At 33.4% G+C, this 23,045-nt stretch overlaps 2 protein-coding genes and 1 long non-coding RNA gene across 3 annotated transcripts; all 3 read right to left on the reverse strand.

Annotated features, from left to right (window-relative positions):
* Positions 1-1,757: 1,757 nt before the first annotated feature.
* Positions 1,758-2,301, reverse strand: LOC6642557. The gene has a single exon (XM_002064902.2). It carries the CDS (start codon positions 2,218-2,220, stop codon positions 1,879-1,881), a length of 342 nt encoding a protein of 113 aa, XP_002064938.1. The 5' UTR covers positions 2,221-2,301; the 3' UTR covers positions 1,758-1,878.
* Positions 2,302-7,323: 5,022 nt separating this feature from the next.
* Positions 7,324-8,050, reverse strand: LOC124460288. Its single transcript, XR_006954211.1, has 2 exons — positions 7,833-8,050; positions 7,324-7,704 (listed from the first exon to the last, which is right to left on the reverse strand). It is a non-coding gene; the product is annotated as an uncharacterized LOC124460288 (long non-coding RNA).
* Positions 8,051-10,538: 2,488 nt separating this feature from the next.
* LOC6642722 (odorant receptor 22b) lies at positions 10,539-11,853 on the reverse strand. The gene is made up of 3 exons (XM_002064903.1): positions 11,078-11,853; positions 10,667-11,024; positions 10,539-10,607 (listed from the first exon to the last, which is right to left on the reverse strand). Exons 1-3 carry the CDS (start codon positions 11,851-11,853, stop codon positions 10,539-10,541), a joined length of 1,203 nt encoding a protein of 400 aa, XP_002064939.1.
* Between the last annotated feature and the right edge of the window lie 11,192 nt (positions 11,854-23,045).

The following is a 23,045-nucleotide window of genomic DNA, read 5'->3' on the forward strand; positions in this document are numbered from 1 at the left end:
CAACTCTGTAAGTTTTTAATCGATTGTCTTATGGTATAACAAATATTAAAAACTATTAGTTTAATGAACATTTCTGAAACTTATTTTACCTAACTTAATTTTCGAAACCATTTGAAAAAATTATCAATATTAATGATGCTCTGCAATAGACTTTAACTGTATCTTTGATTATCCTAAGACATTTCGGTGAAGACCGAATGTGAATCTTACAAGACATACATAGTCCAAAAATATCCAATCGATTTCGATATTTCCTCTAAAATCTATCATTTAAATAAACAAAAGTTGTGAAATTGCGTCTTGGCTAAAAACTACCTTTCATTTGCATAATAAGTTGATATGTTTTTTAGTCACTTCGCTGTTTATATTACTTGAACATGGTTTCCATATTTCAATATCCTTTAATGACATAAACAAGTATAAGTTTGAATTTACTCAGATCAGCATCTTTCAATAATAATAGATAAAAGCAGTCTTCTGATAGCAAAGTACAAAACCGGTTAAAGAATTTATTTTTACAAAACTATAAGTTGTAAAACGTTAAAAAATATTCTATATACAGTTTTTACTGTAAACATCCTTCTCTTATAAAGAGAATTGTCTTTAGTAAAATTGAATATTAGAATTGAGAATAATTAAATATCCTTTTATTGATAAAGAATTGAATTATTGATAAGTTTAATCTAAATACTTTTTGGACTTTTCTCATGACTTGTTACATTCAATAAAATGCAAATTTAGATCGACTATTAACTACTCTAAAGACAAAAATAAAATATTTTTATGAACATTATAGTTGCAATTGCTATTCCAAGTTTCATCATTGCACTCGAGCTAGTTTCAAATGGTGAACGCATCATATCTATGCAATATTGGTGCATATCGGTTAATGACATTGCACGCCTATATGTATCTGTCCATTTGCCATACTCAAACCACAAGAACCTAGGCATCTTTTTGGTATATTTCGCACATCTCTCTTTTCCCTTTCCGGTACAACATAATTCGGCCAGACATAGATATTTCTCATCTCTCATTACTTCAGCCAATTCCTCAAAAATTGAACCCGCTACAGCACATTTTGTACAATTTAAACTATAGAGCCTTATAAAGAAAATGCCATACGCCACTGTGGAATCGAAATTTTGGTCTGTAAGCTGAAGTACTTCACCAAGTTTACAGGGATTATGTGTCCAAGACGGGGGACGGGCTCTACTCGAAGTATTCGCTTTTCGTGTATGTGAAAATGCTTCTAGACTGAGAGACTTTTCAGTTATGTTACCATTAGTTTCAATATACAAGACCTTTGGATATTTGTTTACATTATAGTTATAGCATAATTCTTGATAAATCGAACAATTAACAGTGCCAACTGTAAGAGGAACATTCGTTTTATCCAGCCCTTTGACCAATGAGTTCAAATTCATGCAATTTAAACATTTTTGAAAATAGAATTCGACTAGCAAATTAGTAACCAATAATAGCTCACTAAAATTTTCGGGATTTAAATTGAGTATAGGCTGCGGATCCTTCTGTTCGTTCAATTCATCGTTTATACTGAATATTTCTCGAGTTGTTATAAAAAGAAACAGGCAAAAGATCCATCCGTTTATGAACATTTTATCTTGGGTATATATGTTTGATTCGAAAAAAAATAAAAACTATGTGTTTGAGTTATTTTTTTTTATAAATTTCTTTATTTAAAAAAATGCTTGTAGATATTCAAAATATTGAGTTTTAGAAACTGATTGATGTTTTTTTTTGCTTTTTTTTTTTGCTTATATGTAAAGACATGCTTGGAGTATGTGTTTTTCATTAGGAATGATATGAATATTTCTTTTTTTTTTTTGTTTTTTTTTTAGATTTTCACACAGTATTTTATTGGCTGTTCACATGTTGCCACTTGACCTCGTTGAGTTTACGCGGGTCAATGTTGAGGCCGAGCTTCTCGAGTTTGCGCACTTTACGCATTTGTTTGGTCAGACGTCGCTTGAAGACAATCTCACGATTTAGATTCATAATCTCAATGGTGTCGTATTGTCTGATATTCTTGATGGTTTGCAATATCAAATTATCCGTCAAATGCAGCTTAATGGTGGACATCTTCATGAATGGAGCATCTCGTCGTCGCAGCTCCTCACGATACGCGAACAGTGTATAATGCAATGATGGCAATGTGGGCAGAGGACGTTCCAGTTGAGGGAATAGCAATTCGGCCATGATTATCGATTCGACTGAAGATTCTACAATTACGATCCGTATGCCTCAACTGTTCTGAGTGCAATGAATTCAGTGTGTCGAAATCTTTGAGTTTTATATGCACAGACACTTGCTTCTGTCTACCTGCTTGAAAGACAAAATCTTTCGAAATCTTTTGCCACCGGCCATCGTCCCTTTTCAAGGGAAATCCCAGCAAGGGCAGCTGGCGCTTAGGTGGACTACCTGCTGCTTTCCGATTCTAACAGCAGCTGCAAATGACATTTTCTCGAATTTTTGGGCACGCGATTTGTCTCGGAATTTCCCATTTCCTTTTTCCAATGCTTTTCAGGCATAACACGTTTGCTATTCACCAGCTAAATAGAAGAAACGGCCTGAACTCACACTAGAGTTGTCGCGATGGTAAAATTTTAATGAGCTCGTGACCCAGAATCGACGAAAAAAAATGCCAAATAAAATTGTATGTATGTATGTGTGTGTTGTTTTTTGCTGTGCCCGTTTTTCGTCATTTTACGGCCATTTGAAATGTGTTTCCTTTGCCGTTCTTTGAGCCACGTTTTTCCATCTTTTTTTTTCTCTTTTCTTTTTGCAATTAAAATAAATTGCATTCGTTCAAAGGATCGGTGAGAGGGAAGAGGCGGGTAGTCGCTGGAGTTGAATGCGTTGTCCAATGTTTGGTTTTGTTTGTTATGTAATGCACACACACACACACAGAAGTTTCAACTACCAGCAATGTGGGTTCAAAAATTGAACCTTCAGCACAAAAACTACTCATTGCGATTTTAAAAAAGAGTCACATTAAATAAGATTCTTTTAAATTAACTATGTATAATAAGCTCGAAAAATTTCTACCTAGATTTTTGTAAATATTCCAAGGAAATCGGTTTTACATATATATAATCTTTCACTTAACTATCTACACACACACAGAAGGAGATACGTTTAGATGTTTTTCGGGGCTTAAAGGATTATAAGGATTCGAAATTTTCTTTGAAGTAATTAGGAACACTTCTAAATTTGATTACTTGCTTACAAGTAAATGAAAATGTAATTAGTAAAAGAATTTTATTAGATTATAGAATACGTAATAAGTAAAAATATTTGAAAACCCGTTCGAAAATTTGTTAATTCATAAACAAAAATATTGAAATGAATGAATGATAAAGAAATGAATGAAATGAATGATTGAAATGTTAAGTTAAACGAAATATTTATAAAGAAGTAATTTTTAATTTGAAAACCTTTTTCTAGCAACAAACTGAATTCAGAAACTTTGTCAATGATCTGTTAAATAGTCGGATAAAAACTATTGTTTTTTAATCATTTTTTATACCATACACCCATAGGGTGAAATGGTATATTAAAGTCGCCAAAATGTATGTAACAGGCAGAAGGAAGCATCTCCGACCCCACAAAGTATATATATTCTTGATCAGGATCAACATTCAAGTCGATCTAGCCATGTCCGTCTGTCCGTCCGTCTGTCCGTCTGTCCGTCCGTCCGTCTGTCCGTCCGTCCGTCTGTCCGTCTGTCCGTATGAACACCTAGATCTCGGAGACTGTAAGAGCTAGAGCCACCAAATTTGGTATGTAGACTCGTGTAGTATGTAGAGTGATCAAGTTTATTTCAAATTTTTGCCACGCCCCTTCCCGCCCCCGCAATTTAAAAAAAGCGTTTATCTCAAAAACTATTCCAGCTAGAGACACCATATTTGGTATGTATATTCGCTTAGTAAATACACACATTTTGTATGTGTAAAAATTTTGCCACGCCCTTTTCCGCCCCCGTAATTTGAAAAACTTAATTATCTCTCGTATTTTTTTACCTTCTGCAATCACACTTGGCACACTTAAATTTAATACTAATATCTAGCAAAATACCAAATTTGATCAAAATCGGACAAAAAACAGTCGAGTTATGCATATAAACGTTTTTCCATATGTCCGGAGTTGGCCGTTGGCTGGTGGGGGCGCTAGGGTGCTCGTATGATTGAGTGAGCGAGATACTAAGATATGCTTGTAAAAAGCATGTGAAAATGCATTTGTTTAATAAAGTTGAAATATTTGCTTTACTGGTGTATGGTATACCTAAGTCGGCGAGACGACTTACTTACTTCATTTTTTGTTTGGTTTTGACTCTGACCCGGTAAGAGATTGGGTACAAATGTCTACCTATATTGAGGACCTTTTTGGTAAGTGGTTAAAGAATGTTCTGGAAAATTATATCAATTAGAGGCATGGCGATTTAGTTACCACGGAAAATGTTAATATATGAAATAAAAAACATTTAATTTCATATCCCAAAATGTTAAATATATATTTTGCTAAATTAAACTGAAAACTATTTACAATAACAAAACAAAGTTTGTCATTTAAGTAGTTCTAAACGACAACAAGAGCGTGATAATTATGTTATATTTTATATTCGATTTATTATAATTTTTTTAAACGTGTCGTAACTCAAATGGTCAAAAAAATGATCGTAATTTCTGTTTCGTTCAGCTTGAGTTATCAAAGAATTTCGAATATTTGTTTTTTAAGACCCGAAAAAATATATTCACCAACTTTTTGGATAGATTATAGTAAAGTATTCCTGTTAAACGTTTCTTTTCTTGCAATTTTATTCTTTAATTTTGCGGCAAACTAACATATTAAATAAATTACTTATTTAACGGCTTAAAGTGTTTTTTTCCGACTTTTAATCACTTTTAAGAACTATATTTTTAATGTTCATATTGATTTTTATATATTTTTCAGCTGTTCCCCATCAAAATAATTAATTAACATAAAATGTAGTATCAATTAATTATTCTTCCGTTAGTTCATTAAATGTAGCCAGATCGGAATCTTATAATAAGTTTCTCAAAGAAAATCAATATGTGAGTGTACAAAAATAAATATGTACATATACTTAAAATTGCTTATTTTGCATAATTAACTGATCGAACAAAAGAATTGTTGGCACTTTTATTGTTTGGCATTTTGCCAATGCGTTTAATTTGTCCAGAAAGGCAATATTATTTCATTCAACAGACTTTTTCTGCTTTCTCTGTCTCTGTCTCTCTTCCTCTCTCTCCTTTTAGTGCTCTTTCCATTTACGTTTTTGTTGCATATCGCGAAACAAAAGATGCACATGTCGAGCAGCAGCCGCAAAACGGCGGTAAAAATGCTTTCAATTAATTAAACACCCAAAACGCGACACGATAATAAAAATGCAATGCGATGGGAGTGTGAATCAACTGAGGCGTCCGGAGGCAACAACAATATTCAGGCCTCAATGTCCACCCTTCTGTCCTCGAGACCTTCCACTATGGCGTCCACTATGTGGGCATGTTCATTCGTGTGGCATGTGCGGCATGCAGCTCATTAATAATACAGATAATGTGCGTATGTCTGTGTATGTGTGTTGGCAATCATTTTTCGGTGCATGCCACAGCGGTTACTGTGATTAACACATTGGTATGTCAGCAGTAAAAATCTGCGGGATGAGACCAACAGCCGCAAAAGGCTGTCTGAGTAAGCAAATGCAAAGTTGAGTGAAGGAAATACAAATAAATAACCACAACTTGTTTAATCTAATCAACTGATTTCTTTTATATTCTCATATTTCAATAACTAGGTACTTATTGTTAATGCCTAATCTTCTTTTTTGAAATTTTTAGAGATAAATTGCTTTTTATCTCGGCTAAGATTTCTTCAAAGTTTAATTTATCTAATAGCTAATAAAGTTGGCCTTGTTTATTGATATGTACATATTTATTTGAAATAGAAATAATATACAAGTTGCTTTCAAGATGTTTTGGTAAATATTCTATAATAAGATAGTATATGAAATTCATAATAAATAACGCAATTAAAGAAGCTTTTTTCTTTTATAGGATCTATTTAGTGGAAAATAAATATATTTCTTTCATTATATTATATCGATTTTTTTTAATTCTCTAAAGGTTTTATTAAAATATAAAGAACCATAAAATTGCAACATTTTAATGCTAAATAGAGTCTGATTTTTAAGGATCATTTTGAGTTTAATGTGATTTTATTATACCTTTAGTAAGACATCCGTCTAATATTGCTTAACTACTGTCTTTATAGTAAAATTGTTCTAGAGTTATGGCTAAGATAATTGACGATTGTTGATGTAATAAGTTTCCTGAAGCCTAACTACATATTTGACCAAAACAATAAATGCTGCTGAGCCAGGGAAGAAGACACATTAAACTTAAAAAACGCTTTTATTTCTCTTCATACATTTGAAATAAATTATTATTATCCCATTTAATTAGTTATACTTTTGCGTCAAAGTTATGCCTAAGAACTAGATGTATCTATTTAATGTATTAAAGATACACTTAGTACTTACTAAACCGAACACTTGATTCAAAGAGATTTTAACTTATTTTACTCTTTGGAAAATTAAATATACTGGAGTATCTTCTTAAAGTCATCCTCATACAAATTCGTACTTATAAAAAACAACCGAAAAACAAATTAAATTTTCAGCCTTTTTACATTTATGAGTTTGTAGATGTTGGAAAATATTTTTAGTAGCCTGAACTGGCCAAATCTTTCATCATATGCCATGTTTGGAGGGACAACCTAATTGAAACATTCCTAAGACCGCCAAGAGCCTTGTTATTGGCCAATGCCAGTTGATACTTTTAGTTGAAAAAGGAAAATTTGTTTTACTTTAGTTTCTCAGCTTCAAGAGGTAAATATATTTCAGATCATATCTCTTGAATTCAGTAAAAATTCATCACCCAACGTTCGGACTACAACATAATCTATACTTTGTAAGAATTTACTCATCTTTTTGTCTTTGCTTTTGCTTTCTTTCTTGCTTTAGTGCATCATTAAATTAAAGTCTGGATATAACCATCATCAAATATATAGTGGTTACTTCCAGCTGTTACAATGGAGAGAAGCTCGTAAAAATTCTACCACTTGACCATATAAGCCCAAAGAATTTGCTCAACGAAGCGTTTTATTTATGCAAAACAGAAAACTGTGTACTAGGGAGGGCGAAATTGTCAATGGAGGGAAATGGCCTTGAGTTAAAAGTTGCTACTTAAACAACAATATAAATACATATAATCCTTAAGTAAGTAAGAGTAGAAAATATATATTTAGATATAGATGTATCATATGGGCAAAGATCAAAAGCATATATTGGTATATGCCTAGCAGGCATTTTGTATTCAATTTGTAAACTTCATTTGAATATTTTCTAGTCTACCTGATGATGACGATGATGATGATGTTGATATTTACAGGCATATTGAAAGAGTTTTTCTTTTTTCAGGTAAGGCAAGCACTTTCAATTGAATTTACTTCGTACCTAAAAGGGTAAGCTGGCCTGAAGTCGCTGATGCGGTTTTTTCTCTTTTTGGTAAATCCATCAGCCAGCCACCAGTGCAGAGAGTTGATAAACTAGTATGGATGCTGCAATGTTCTTGTTTGCTATTGCTGATGTTGCTCCTGCTGCTACTGTGTGTAACCACAAATTGCAATTAGTGTCAGCGTTTTGCAAGAGCGAAAAAGGGAGACTTTCCCTCGACCCCAAATAACAGCAAGAACCTCCATTTACCCGCATCGCATAGATCAAACAAACTCACCAATTTTGATTGATGATGCTGGCTAATTTGTGCATTTTTCCCCCTTTTCTCCATTCTCTCTTCTTGATTTTGTATTCGATCATAAAAAAAAAAAACTGGGTCAAAACTTGTGAATATGTCATCATGGTTTTTGGCCAAAACAATTGTATTATACTATTAAGCCTCATTTTTCAATTATGCACGAAAAAATATAATTTAAATTTATCATGGCATTCTGAGCCAAATGCAAATGTTATTGTCAAAAATTAGCTCATTAAATTCAAAAAAAACAAACAACATATAATTTCCCCACAAAATTTGGTCTCTGTCATAAAATATTAGGCATGAAATTTATGTCCGCAAATATGCATATAATATTTTTGGGGTTTTTCGCATTTCATTTTGTTGTGCGGTTTACTGTCTATTTAACCAGGATATGGCATAATTTAGTGACATCAAGTTGAATGTTACAATGAAATGTTATAAATTTGTTTGGTTTTGTGTTGCATTTGCATAGGGGAGAGTAAGGAGAATACAGATTATACGAATATTTGTACTCTTAATCGGTAGAAAGAGCTTTATTAGCCTTGCAATATGTTAAAGGCCTAAGATATGATTAAACATGATCCACAAAGGACTCCATCGAACATTGTAATCTTAACAATCCCTGATTAGCGTCCTAAGCAAAACTTGAAGACTGGTTAAAGGGTTTTTCTTGGTCACCATTGAAAGTGAAATGGCTAAGAGTAGTAAATTTATTATTTGACACATTTTCAAATCGCTTTTTCGTTATTGAAATTCCCAATCTCAGATTAGTTATGAATTCTATGGGCTTTTTATAAACTGTATTTCATCAGAGTAATTTCAATTTTTTTTTTTGTTTTCATTTTGATATATACTATAAAATAGATGGTAAAATTAATTATATTTAAATCTGTGTCTACCTTCTTAGAAAGGAAAATCCTTTCATGGATTTCGCAAGCAAAAATAAATGTCAACTAGTTTCTCCACTTCACGTGGCTAATAAGTAATATTTCTGATGGAATATAAAGAAACAGTTGAATGTTCTGTTCATATCCAGAGTTTTTGATTATATTTAAGGATACTCTGAAAATGATTAATGCCACATATTGTTCATTAGTTGGTGGATATAATTTATACCCACAAAGATAAAAATATTGTTAAATATCTTTCCACAGGGTGTTGGCAGTCTTAGATTGTTTTACTTAACGAGATTCACAACATATTTTATAAAAATATGACATTTTACAAGGATACGAGGATAAGTACTAAAAGAAAACCCGATTTATTGAACTTTTCTCTTTATGCAACTTTCCTCTACTAAAGCTTTCATTACTTAGTTAACCCTTTAATGCATTGCATTTACTATGCTTCCTATTAAATCAAATCAAGGCTTACTTAATTTCTGAATATTTTCGTTATACAAGCTAATTTGTATTGAGAACAAGTGCAATCCATATCAATAACTGAAAGCTCAAGTTGATATAAAATGCTACAATATTCTTTAATCAAAAAGAAGAGGCGCACAAGACAAGGACGAGAGAAGGAAGTCGAAGTGGCCACTGAATGTATGTGAGCCAGAGCGCGTGTGTGTGTATGTCTATGTGTGTGAATGGGTGCGTGTCCTGTCCATTTCCATGTCCGCGTGCGGCCATAAAGCAGCTCGTAAATTTCTGCACACTTTGGCACGCAGAGCCAAGTGACCCATCCACCGGCCATCGTCCACTAGCCACTCTTCTCTTCGACTTCCACTTCCACTACCACTCCCACTCACTTCAGTTCTTTGTTTTCATTGTACTATATATTTCTTAGTAACATTTTTTTTGTACACATTTTTTCCGCGAGACCCTTTTACATTGGTATTTTTTTTGTTTTTGCTTTTTTGTATTATTTTTTATACGTTTTTCTCTTTTTTTTTTGGTTTATCTGTTTCGGTTGTTCTGGTTCGCTTTTTTGGTTATTACGCAAATCCTTTTGTTGCATCCTCGGACCGTGTCCGTGTCCTGTCGCCCATGTATGCGAGTGAGAGGGCGTTGAACAATAGCTGTGAAATAATCACTTGCCTGTTTGCACTTTATTAAGTGGTGGCAGCAGCAAAATAAGAAACAAAACCAAAGACAACTGAAAGGGGTTTTAGCTGGTCAAGTTGAATGAGGGAAAGGTTTAAGTGATTCTTTATTTGTTGGACTTTGTTAAGTTAAGGATTAGGAACGAAGAAAGCATCTTTCTTGGTAGATTTAAGAGAAAGTTTATGGAAAAGCTAGCTATGATTTATAAACTCCTACAGATTTTGCTGTGGATACACTAATTGAAATATTGGTTTTTATATATTTAAAAAGTATTATCATATATCAAGTATGGTTAAAATTTTTTTTGCATAATAAATAGCTCACTTGACATAAAGTTTAGTTGAATTCCACTAATCAAAAACCATATATTTTTTTAAAAATAATAATTACAATGCAAATGGTGAAAAATTTTAGTATATTTATTAAAGTAAACATTTTTTAATGAAAAACTACTTAAAAGGCTAATTTTCCATTTAACCTACCGAAAAATATTTGTTTTCTAAAAATGTGATCCAATTTTCAGCTACTTATAATATTTTTGGAGTGCAATTTCTAAATTTCTATATATTTTTTTGGCTACTCAAGAAATGTTCTAGATGGATTTTTCTACAGATACTTTGTTTGATCCATTTGCTTCTCAGCCAAATTTTTTGGCAAAGTCCATTTGTTTGACCACGGTTATTACCGAAAAAGCCAATTTGGCAACCTTGAAGAAAAAAGGAGGAATTAATTAAAAATTAATGAAAAAGGACTTTAAGTAATTACCGTAATATTGGTTTGCAAACATATTATGAATACTCCGCCGGCAATAATGATGATGGGTTGTTGGATTCTATGCATAAATGATATCACTGCAGTTTTATATCGTCGATTGGCATCAATCCAATTTGATTGGAATAGGCAATCAGAGAGTTCAGCCGCATCATCCATAATTATATTGCTGAGGTAGCAAAAGGGAAAAGTTTCCATTAGGACGCAACCCACAAACATTACGTTGGCCACACAAGCCCAAAAGTCCGAAAAGAACAAAATATTAATCATGGATAAACCCAGAACAACGCCAATAAGTAGAAATTGTACAAATATTGTAGCCGATATAACGGGTCTCATGATTTCCACATACCTAAGCTCAAAGATAGTTAGATTAAGTTTTTAGAGATTGTGTAATTTTCTTACTCCATAATAATTTGATGGTCTTTAATGCACTTGACCAATTCCTGGTAGTTCTCGTCTTCGGATAACTCTGGATTTGTGCGTAAGCGGGTTATACGCTGTTTCAGGAAATTCATATGAGTTCGCATGACTCCCATATAAGCGATTGGATAGACATCGGCACATTGATCCGCTAGTACAGTCATTGACATCAAAAAATACTCCATCAAGGCAGCAATCCAAAAAAAGAGCACATTTTTAGTGCTGTCAATTAAAGGATTGTAGAATCGCCAGGGTAAATGACCATTAACGGTTGCCACTACAAATGTCGATGTTGTGTATACGCTATATGAAATCTGATAGATCATATAACAAAGATTCCAACGGGCCACTGAGCGACGAATTCCAGCTTGTTCCTCTTCAGTTGTGCAGCGTTTGTCCATGCGATCAAGCAGCTCCTTGGCCAATTTATATCGTTTTGTGCCCCAGAAGGTGTAACTAGACTTCAGCGTATTGCCATAGGTATTCAGGCCAATTTGTATCGAGGTTAGGAACTCTCCGGCCGTAAAAGTTGACATTTCTCTGGCATAAGTGAAGCTGAAGCCCATGGGTGACCAACAGAAAACCAAACCAACTAATAACACTGTCCAAATGGCATAGAATCGCTGCAATATCTTATTTTTGGGTGGTACCCAGCCAACAACTTGCATACCACGATCCAAATAGACAAATGCATCACGAGATCTTACATCCTCCGATAAAGGTTGGACTTTCAATCGAGGAAACAATTTGTATATCATTTTTGCAAATAGCACTTCTTGATTTCTGACTGATTTCTGGCTGCCCTTTTTATATCAATTTTTTTGCTGTGGTCACTATTAACTAGTCATCAGTTTCTTCTCATATGACTTGCCGTTTTCATTTTCTTCTATATTACTTCGTTTGTTGTCTCTGACCAGTAATTAAGCTTTCAGGACTGACCAAATCTTGCGAAGGCCTTTACAACCAGAAACAACATTTTGAAAAAACAAAAAATTGTACTTTCTTCTAGTGAGAACAAAAACAGTTGTTGTAAACCCAATGCCCATTGCGTTGACTAGTTGATGCTCTAACTTTTTTTGTAAAATTTTACAACTGCATCGAAAATATACTTAATATTATTCGCATAATTTTTTAGGAATTTTTAGATTATTCTTTTTTTTTGCCATCAACCGAGTTATCAATTCGTTATATTTGCATCGGCAAATAGTTAAAAAGTATGAGATAATTTTTGTGATTTCTTTACAACCAACAAAATACCCATTCCTATATGAAAGCATCAAAGTTGGTCTTATATTATTAGATTTACTACTTCTTTTTTTTTATTAAACCAAAAATATAATGTACCTCTTTCAAATTTAAGAGAAAACTTGGTAAACTTTTTAAATTTGTCAAACTTTAATTTAATATTTTATTTATTGACTACAAATTGAGTTTTGCCTTCTAGAAAAAAATAGTTCCCTTTATTCTTATTAGTAATCAAGTTAAGTTAGTTCCTTTAACACAGTAAAATTTATTTGGTAAGCACAGTCAGTTAAAAAATTTCGGAAAAAAAATAATATACATGTGACTTTGTTATATTTAATCTACTTTAATTCTAGTTTTGCAATAAGATTAAAATTTGTTTAATACTACAAAATGAATTGGGTTCTTAAGAAAATGCCGAGTTCACTTATTAATAGATTATTTAAACATTAATATAATAAATTTAAAATAATTGTAATAAAAAAAAATTCTCCGAAATTACTTTTTCTTATTAATTTTTAAAATACTGTCAACTACTTTTGTTTTTTAAATTGTTTCTACAGTATGACAACAAGCTTTTAAATATTGGTCTACTAGCTTAATTGATTCATTTTGTTTTTCTATAACCAATATAGATGTTGGTTTAATAATGAAAAAAATAAATATATGTAATTGTATTTTATTGTCTTACTGAAACATTTTAATTTAAATTTACTGAAGACTTTTTAGTTCGTTTAGTTTATTCTTGCAGAAATGAGAGAGATCACTGCAGTTCTATATAGGCGATTTCTGGTTGGCCTTTTTAAATAAAATTTGTTTTGTTGTGGACACTAGTTTTTTCTCATATGACTTGCCATTTTTATTTTTTCTATTCCTTCTCGGGTATACCCAACTAAGTACTCTATGCTAGTGAGAAAGAAGTCAGTTGTTTAAACACAAAAAAAAAAAATAATGTTAAGAATATTTTACGATTTTATAGTTTAACCTACTAGTTGGCATTCAATGTGCTATATGTATATGTATTATATATACATGGTCAGTGTAAGTAACAAAATAATAATTCAAAAAAATAGCTTGCAGTTTTATAGTACAATTGTTTGACCGCTATATAATATAGTAATCCGATATTAAATCATTTGCTTTTAATCTAATAGAACTAAGTTTCACGATTCCTAAGTGACTTCAGCAACTATTTCTTTTGTTCTTAAAGTCCTAAGTTAACTGTTTTGTTTTAAAATTCTGCAATGTCAGTAGTGAGCCATAAAATAAATGTAAGCCATGCTGAAGGCATAAAAATGCCGATATTTGTTTTTGTTTGTTGTTTTTTTTCGTTTTTATACTCTTGGACTAATGTTACTATTTATATCGAACAATTTATAAATATCATTTCTTAATAATAAAAACCATTCAATATAAGTCAACCAAAAATAACTGTAGACATTGGCAGATGCAGCGTCATGCCAGCAGCTGGCAAAGGACAACAACTTTGGTTTGGCTTACTTGTGCGAAATCCCCAGTTACTACATCATTCAACCCCCTTAACCCTATCTTTCTTTATCTATCTATATGTATCTATATATGTATGTATATCCGAGAGTATTTACGGCATTTCAGACACGCGGCGCACACTGCGTATGAACTATTTTCTTTAAGCCCTACAAAGCCAGAGAGGCGTCTGGTGCTGCTGCCGCTGCCTTAACCTTTCGACTTTGCCCCATGTGAGTGTGTGTGGCATGAGTCTAACCAGCACTCTAACCCCAAATAAACTCCTTTGTTATTGAAAGCATCTTTAAGTTATTTTTATATAGCCACTTTCAGGCTCTTTCATTCTTTCTCTCTTTCTCTCCCTCCTTATGCCATACAAGGCTTTTGTTCGTTTTCTGTAATGTGCAAAGCTATTTATAGGTACCTATGACCTATTTTTATAATATTAGTAGTATTATTTAGTAGAATTCAGGCTAATTGAAGCATTCATATTTTCGTTTCTAACAAAAGGTCTTTAGAAAATCCGTGTGCATAGAACTATAGCATACATTTCAGCATATGTTAGATCTAAACTTTAGTTTAGTAAAAAACAAATTCAAAGAGTATTTTGTTATTCGTTTTGCATTCACCATTTGCCATTCATTTTATTGCCATCGTTGGTGAAAATTTATTGCTTGTTAGCAATCAAATTGCTTCGAGAGATGCAATCTAGAAAAATTACATCCAAAGTCATTAATTTTAGTTTGGCTTTTTTAATTAAAGAACCAAAATGCATTGAATTTGTCTCGCTAGATTCTAGTTGGCATAATGGCGGTTCTTTCAACTTTTTCATTTGGTAGCATAAACGCATAAATCAAGTAAAAGGGAGCAGACGAAAAAGGGATGAGGCCAGGACTCAACTCGAGTCGACATGAACATGGACATGGACATGGCAGTATAACAAATCCAGCAAACAGATGCAGCTGCAGTTGCTGCAATTTTGATGGCCATTTTGTCAGTCAACATGGTCTAGAAATTTGTGAATTGCATTTACGAAAAATTTTGCGCAACAGCAAGAGCAGACATTGAGGGCAACAGCAGAAGGCGGCAAACTTTTCCTGGCGCTAAACTAACGAGCATCAGTGTAAACTGTCATCGTTGGTGCTTCTGTTTCGTTCACTTTTCAGTTTTTAGTTCTCAGTTTTTTTTTATTTTTATTTTTGTCGCGACGAGTTTCTCATTAAACTTGAAAATAAAGTAAAGTAAAAGTTGTCTACGGACTGGCAAAAGGGCATTAGTTTTGTGCCCGATTTATCCTGGCATGTCAACATTTTCTAGCGACTACAAATTGGTCTGATTAAGTAACTCTAGCCAAAGTTAAGACAAAAGATAAATGCTATAAATTCTTTTAATTAAACAAATTTTGGATCTTTAATTAGAGTTGAAAATAAAATTTAGATTGTGCAATTTAAAGTATACTCCCAATGGTATTTAGCATCCATGCCCTGCAATACATAACATCTATAAAGTTTTTTTTGTTGTTAACTTTTTGTTTAACGCATAGTTAGTTAGAGAGACAATGCCATTGCTCTTCTTTTCTCTCGCTCTCTGTTTGTACGCACACAAATGCACAAGGGACAGCCGAAAAGTATGCAACATACAATGCAACTAGGAGAATCGCAGCTGCTGGCAAAATTGGTTGGTTCTGTTTCTGTTTCGGCTGCTGCTGCTCCTGCTCCTGCACAGCAGGCAGTCTCTTGAATCTGGTCCTGGGCCTGAACTAGGGTACTGGGCGTGTATTGTGAGCAAACTTTTGCAACATTTATCTTCGTTATTATGACGCTCGAATGGGCTATCAGCGCAAAGTGGAGCGACTGTTAAATATTTGGAGAAGAAAGGCACAAGCTAAAATAAAGACCAAGAACGAAAGAAAGAGACAGAGAGTATAGAATGAATGAATGCCCTTAATGCGGGCCCCGTCAACTTAGACTTCGACTATGGCTAAGCAGGCTTCCCGAGCTTGCAGACTTCAGGCGCGTAATAGTGTCAAAAAATGTTACAACTTGTCATGCAGTTGGAATCTAGCTAAAACACTGAGAGGAATTAATGGTTGAAACATTTTCAGTTTTATTTACTTTGCTTACTATTATGGGATGTGACTTGGCATTTTCTCTCAGTGCATATTAGCAGAAGAACAAAGACCGAGCTATGTAACGCTCGACATTTGGGAAACGGGAAGGAAATGGTAACTTTTTCCTGCACTTAATTAGTTTGGGCATAAGTGGAGCAGAAAAAGTTGGGCACCAAGACAACGGCAACGACAACGTCAACTGACTTTGAAAGGCGAAAGCGAGAGGGAGTGCGAGGGGAGAAAAGGATGTAAGACAGAGATGGAAGCTCTCCCGGGTGCAACGGTTTGTCATCTGTCCATGTCTGCAGCTTCCCTACTCTGGATGTCATCTCCTCTTCTGTCTCTCCATATGTGTGTATGTTGCCAAGGAAATTGCCTCATAAATGTTCATTACACGCAGTTCCATGCAACTGTCGAATATCCTGGATGTCTGTTCTACTTGTTCTTCTTCTTGTGGTACCATTGTCTGCTCCAAATTCAGGAATGAATTTATGAATCTCTTTTCTGTGTGGTCGTTTGATTTACATTATTGCACAGAGGCAAAGAAATTTACTTTAACAAGCATGTACTTAAGTCAGAACAAAAGATCAACAGAAATGCGATATAGATACGTATGTTTGTCCGTATATAATAATCATAATAATAATAATTTGTTGAGCAAGTAAAAATGATAATTGAGACACATTCTCATTAGATTTATTTCGGACCAGAACAAACAAAAAGACTCCACACGCAACCCACATACAACAAACTCAAAAATTATTAAGTGCCGCAGTTTAGGCAAGTACTTAATGCAAACAAAACCGACATGAAGCCGATACGATGAGTGCAAAGAGTAGGAGGAGTAGAAGACGGAGCAAAAGCAGTAGCAGATGGAGGCTGGTAGCAAAGATACAAAGAAAACGGATATTCCGACCAAACAATGTGCAAACAAAACTGCCTGTGCCAGCATATCAGGGGTATGAGACGGCCAAATATTGCCAACAATTGAAGGTTTGGTTGGCAACATCACGATGTCGAATTTGGAGAGCAAAAAAACAAAAGATGACATCGTGAGTGAAAAATAATACAACAAAATTAAATTAGACAACATCAAAACGTTTGACCCTACATAACAGTCACATTTTCACAAAATCTTCTTAAGGAAGATCAAAAATTTTCAGAATAGGAATTATTATCTTAGTTAAAAATACATCGATATGTAGACACTAACAATTTTGATTTACTTGAATATTTTTGTAGGTATTGCGAAGAAGTAAGTGACAAATGCTAATATAACACTTATAAGTGCATGTCCTAAATATTGATTGTTTTTCGAATTCATTAGAAGGTCATTATCTATCAAGATACTTCAATTAATGGGACATTTATGAAGACTCTGCTCAAACCATAAAGTATATAAGCAAAATCGATTTTTCCACCTAAACGGAAAGTTGCCGTAGCTATCTTTTGACCGCTGATATAAGATCCATCGATTATTATTATTAATTTTATCAATTACTGATCCAAATATGAAAATTTCTGTTAGATTATTGATCCATCTAATATTTTTTATTTTATGAGCAGAATACTCAATAAGCTTTACTGAGATTGATTGTTGGAATTAAAATATGGAATTAAAATATTAAACTAATTTTAACTAATTTATAAATTATCTTTTTAAAAATACTAGAAGTATTAAATAAGTACTAAGAAAAAATGTTATGTTATTTTCAAATAATGAATAGAAAAATTATAATTTTGGGAATGATAGCATTATTTAGTCAAGGATAGTTTCTTTTTCCTTAAATATATTCCACGAATCACGAATCACGCTAGCAGACCTAAGAAACATCTCTATACACCCTGTAGTTGGCATTTAAGTGGGAGACCAGCCACAAAACCCGCACTGAGAGAGAGAGGAGAGAGCCGGGGTAGGCGTTCGGTTTTTGGAGGGGCTACGTTTGTCGGAACTGTCACATTAAAATGGATGATTTATTTGCGTTCTTAATTTATTGTGCCACACAGCCACCGGGCCTTGGCGCCCTGTCCAGGATATTGAGTACGCGTAATGCATGAACGAGTGAATGAATTGCGTGGAGTACGCGGAAAAGCGCGGAAAACGACGAAAACGCGTGTTACATACAATGAAAGCCACACGCTGCGGCGGGTAGTTAGGTAGAGGAAGCTTGGTAAGGCTAATATAATGAATTTTACACGACGCCAACGCACTTGGCACTTAATAATCGCATTAGAGCGCTAAGCAGTCTGCTGACAGGTTGAACACCGGGGGCGGGAAACAGTCAGCCAACTTGGGTTTGGGTTGGGGAGAGTGGCAACTCAATGCGGTTAACGCTTTATCAGCTGGCTAATGCTTTATTGTTTCGCTTATTGCTACAAATGAATGAGCCCTTTTCTGGTCTTTTGTTGTGTGTTTGTCCATTGTGATAAAGAAACCAATTCAAATGCCAATTAAGTGTGTGATAAATGCAGGTGCAGTTATCATACAGAAAAGGAAATCGTTAAACTTTTTTACAATGAGATAAAAACTTGCACTAATTTGCACTTGAAATTGTCGTTGGTAAATATACAAATACTACTTTAGTCTAAATACACACAGAGAACAAATCAAGGATGAAAGTCCACAGAAAAAAAAGTGAGATGAAATATGCTTCCATGGATTTCTCGTTAGAAAATAATCATTAGAGTGTCAATGAAAAAAAATAAAGTCAAGAATTTTCAATATTCAAGAAGAAATCCTTAAAGTATGCAACAAAAATGATCAATAACAAAATGATGGGAAATGCTTAATATCTCTTTTTAACAAATAAAGAATAATTATGTGGTTCTTAAATGTAATTTGTTAAAGAACAACAATGTTAAATTTAAAGTTTGTTTAAGAAATCTTCTTTTGAAATTAATATAAAAAAAATATTGAAAAAGTTAGTAAAAAACTTGTGGAGAACTTTGTAAGAATGTCCTATAACTAATAAAATGTTTTAGCTAAAGAATATTTAAAATGTAATTGTAATTGCTTAAGTAAAATTTAAAAAAAGGACTCTTATTCTTCGTTTTATTTACCGACTGCCTCTTGCAATCATCTATGTATGTCCTTTTGCTTCCTGGTTGTTCTTTTCGTCACGTGTAAGTCTGTCCAGGTACGTACAGGTATGTACAGTACTTACTGCAACAACATTATCACCATTCGACATCATCATCATCAGTTGACACCTCATATCCTTTGAACATTTTCCAATTGAAAGATTTCTTTTGCTCCTTGCAGGCTTAACTTTTTGCTCTTTACTCCTTGCACTTCTTGTTGGTCCTGGCTTGGTCCATTAGAAATATTGCCGCGTCCTGTGTTCAATATCTTTATTAGAAAAAAATCTTTTTGTTGCATTTCTATGTCTGTTGTGTGTGTGTGTGTGTGTGCGTGTGTATCTGTGTGCTGCCATGTGGAAAGAGTGGAATGGCAATGACGCCAATGCCAGGTGAGGTGAGTTGAGTGTTTTTCTTTTTTCCAAGTGAAACACACAGATAGACTTTATAAATAGATGAAATGTTGCCTCTGACTGATACAAGGTCTACATTGAAGTGGAAGTAAACGTGAATGCTTGACGTTGGCTACTGAATTGGCTTGGTCTGGCCTCGCCTGGCCCTCCAATTGCATTTCGTGAATTTGATCGAGTGAATCGCGTCACAAAGCAGCAAATCGAAATTGAAGTTTATTTAGAGTTTGATTTTGTTGTTGTGTTTGTTTTCTTTTTTTATTTTGCTCCCACCGTTTGAAATTTAGAAAGCTATTGACGAACAAGAAATTGAGGTATATATTGAGAAAATCACTTAAATGGGAAAAATATTTCAAGAGTAGCCATTTATCAAATGACTAATATTATGAGAAAAAGTGGCAATAAATGTAATGGAAATCACAGATTTCTTTTTGCAAAGTCCTTGATGCTTTACTTTATTGGGGTAAGATGACGTTTAGTTATTAAATATTGGTTAATCTATGGTACCCACTTTTTGTTGGATTTCATTTCATTTTTTTAATAAAACTTAAATGCCTTAAAAATTATTTATAAATTTTTTAACGTTAGACAAGTTTGATTTAACTACATTAAAGAAAAGTTCAGAAATTTCCATTCAAAATCCATATTTCATCCAAACGAACCATATAAAGTGTCAAATTTCAAGCATGAAATTTCACTCAATCTTCGACAAGCCAAATTTAAGCCGTCCATTTAGATTTTTCAGCCAAATGTGCATATAAATCAAATCAAGCGTATAATACAAGGGCAGAGAGAGGGGAAAATAACGAGACTGGCAACGCAATCGCAGACAAAATGGCAATAGAGCAAAAAAAAAAAACTTGAAAACTGTAACCAAACAATGGCAAACAATTGCTAGTGTTTGGCTCGTTTGCTTGCAGCAAACACCAAAAACATCGTCAACCACTCTGCCTTCCATACCTTCCTCCTCCTCCTCTTACACCGCAAAACTATGCGAATTCGTGGCCCATCCAAATCAACATCAATTGCCGTTTTCTGGCCTGGTCTGTGGCCTCTGTGCTGCCGTTTGCCAAGCGCGATATGTTGTAATTAGATACAAAACAAAACAGAAAGCAAAAATTTTGGAATTTTCGCAGATGGAATTGGTTTTGATGGGGCGTGTTGAGGCCAACACTGAACCGAAATACAAACATCACAAACCCCGCCCCAGAATATGGTAAAACTCATTAGTGCCAAAATGCAGACAAATGTAGAAGCTGCGTTTGGCAGCATTGCCACCGCTTTACAAGAAATGTGCATATAATTTTCACATGCATGTGCGTAAAATTTTACATAGTTCCCAAAAATTTCAGCAATAGATAATTAGGCATGTTGTGTGGCAACATTAATTGGAAAAATTTTGTTAAAAACAAACAAGTTGGGCAAAATTTATAAGCAATTTGTATGCATCGTAGACTATGAAATTTTATTGATGACCATGCATGAAAATAAATGAAGAGCAATTGTTGTAGTTGTTATGGAAATGGCACAACAAATACATACATATGTATGTATATATACATATATAGGAACTGACAGACTTTTGCACAAATAATACACAACAAAGGAAATACACAAAAATGTAAATGTTAAAGGAGACACTCAAACTGTTATGAATTCCAACTATAAGGTGGGAGAAATGTTTCCTTTTAACCCATTTAAAAATTATTCAGGATAAACATATATGTATGAAAGTTACCTTAATTCAACATATAAAAATCTATGTAATAAAAATGATGAATCATTTATTTTATTGGCTAAGAATATATTTAATGTAAACATTGGAAAAATGGACTCTTACCATTTTCAGGTAAGAATCAATGAATCTGATGAATGAACCCTTTTTTGTCTTGTGTTGTAATACGTCGAACAATTAAGCAAGTTACAATTTTTTAGTTGGCAGTAGTGCAAAGGCGATAGCCAAATCATATTCATCAATTTAAATAATATCTAATCAATATAATGAAATAATTCGTGCACTATAATCAGAATTAGTTAAAAAAATGAGGAGAGAAACAAATATAGCTCCAAAGAAATTTCCAGAAACTCAGTTCAAGTGACCTGCTATATGTAATATGTAGATTCAGACTTGCATACTTTTTTAGTTAGTTAAAAAAAGTTAAAAAGTTCTATAACAGAAATATGTCTATTATAATTTTCCAATTCGACATTGTGTACGAATTTCAAGTGCTGAAAACATACATTTTTTGCCATAAGAACCTAAAATATAAAGGCTTAACTGAACTCTATATATAACTTTATATGAACTTCAATACGTTTGTCTCTGATATTTTAAAAAATCAAAAAAAAAAAAGTAAATGTAAATGCATTAATTTCTTTTTCGACGCTTTGTTCTTTCTTTAAGGTCTAGTCTTATTTATTTTTTTTTTTTGCATTTAAAAATCGGCTACGTTTATTATTATTTTTTAATTTTTACTTTGAAATAATTATGTTAAATAATTTAAGTAATATCTTATGTAATATTGAACTTTTTAATTAAGAAAGTACCATTTGATCATAAAGAGCAATAACAATTCAGGTATTTGATTCTTTAATACAATCAAACTCTTAACAAAACTTTAAAGATTGGCTTTTAAATTTTAAAGTTATAGTTATGAATTGAAATGTCAGATTGGGTGCTTAAAGTTGTAACATTTTGTGAAATAAACAAATTAACATTAAATTATCTTTTCCCTTTCAGAATAACTTCAAACATTGAATCTCCCATTCGTCGAATGCCACTTGAGATGAAGAAAGAGGCAATGAGAAGGATAGCCGAGAAATCCAAACAAATCTCCTATACCTACCAGCATCTGGCAGTAACTTTTAAAACATTGCCGTGAGTTTCACATATTTAATTACTTTAATTAGGCCAAGAGCAGAGACACACAAACACACACACACCTAATACCCTCTAACCCAATCCAAACCGCCTTTAGCCTCCCTGCTTAATCATTAATCAGCTTTCAGTTTCTTTTGACACTCCAGCCCCCCCTTTGCATGGCCCCCTCTCGGTTGTTGTTGGTGCACAACTGTTCGCTTAATTTTTAACTTTTAACACAGATGCCAACTTGAATGGCACTTTTGTTGACGCCCATGTCACGCCCCCTTGCCAAGAACCTTTCGCTTTAGCTAATTTGCTTTGAGAGAAAACTTGCAGAGGATGTAGAAAAAACATACACACACACATACACACACACTTACACAGAGCAGTCTGCTGACGTCATTACCAACTTTTCAAAGTGGCGTTTTGTCACATCCAGACGTAAATATAATAATAATAATAATGAACATTATAAGAGAGAATAGGGAAAAGAGAAAAGAGCAAAAAATTTGAACGAAATTTTTTAATTGAATATTTTTTTCTGCTCACCTTTTTTTTCTGCTGGTTGGTTGATAGAAATTGTCCAAGCAAATTGGGTTAGTGCTTGAAATTTTTGTTGTTGTAGTTGTTGGTTTTGAACAAATCGAATTCCAAGCCACTTGGCCTCGTCCTGGAAATGCATTCAAAGCGAAATCATTAAAATTAGATTACAAAATCCTGGCTTCTGGGCTCCCCATCCGCATCTACATCCCGAGATGGCCC

Source organism: Drosophila willistoni (genome assembly GCF_018902025.1).
Source record: "Drosophila willistoni isolate 14030-0811.24 chromosome 2R unlocalized genomic scaffold, UCI_dwil_1.1 Seg167, whole genome shotgun sequence".
Taxonomy (NCBI): domain Eukaryota; kingdom Metazoa; phylum Arthropoda; class Insecta; order Diptera; family Drosophilidae; genus Drosophila; species Drosophila willistoni.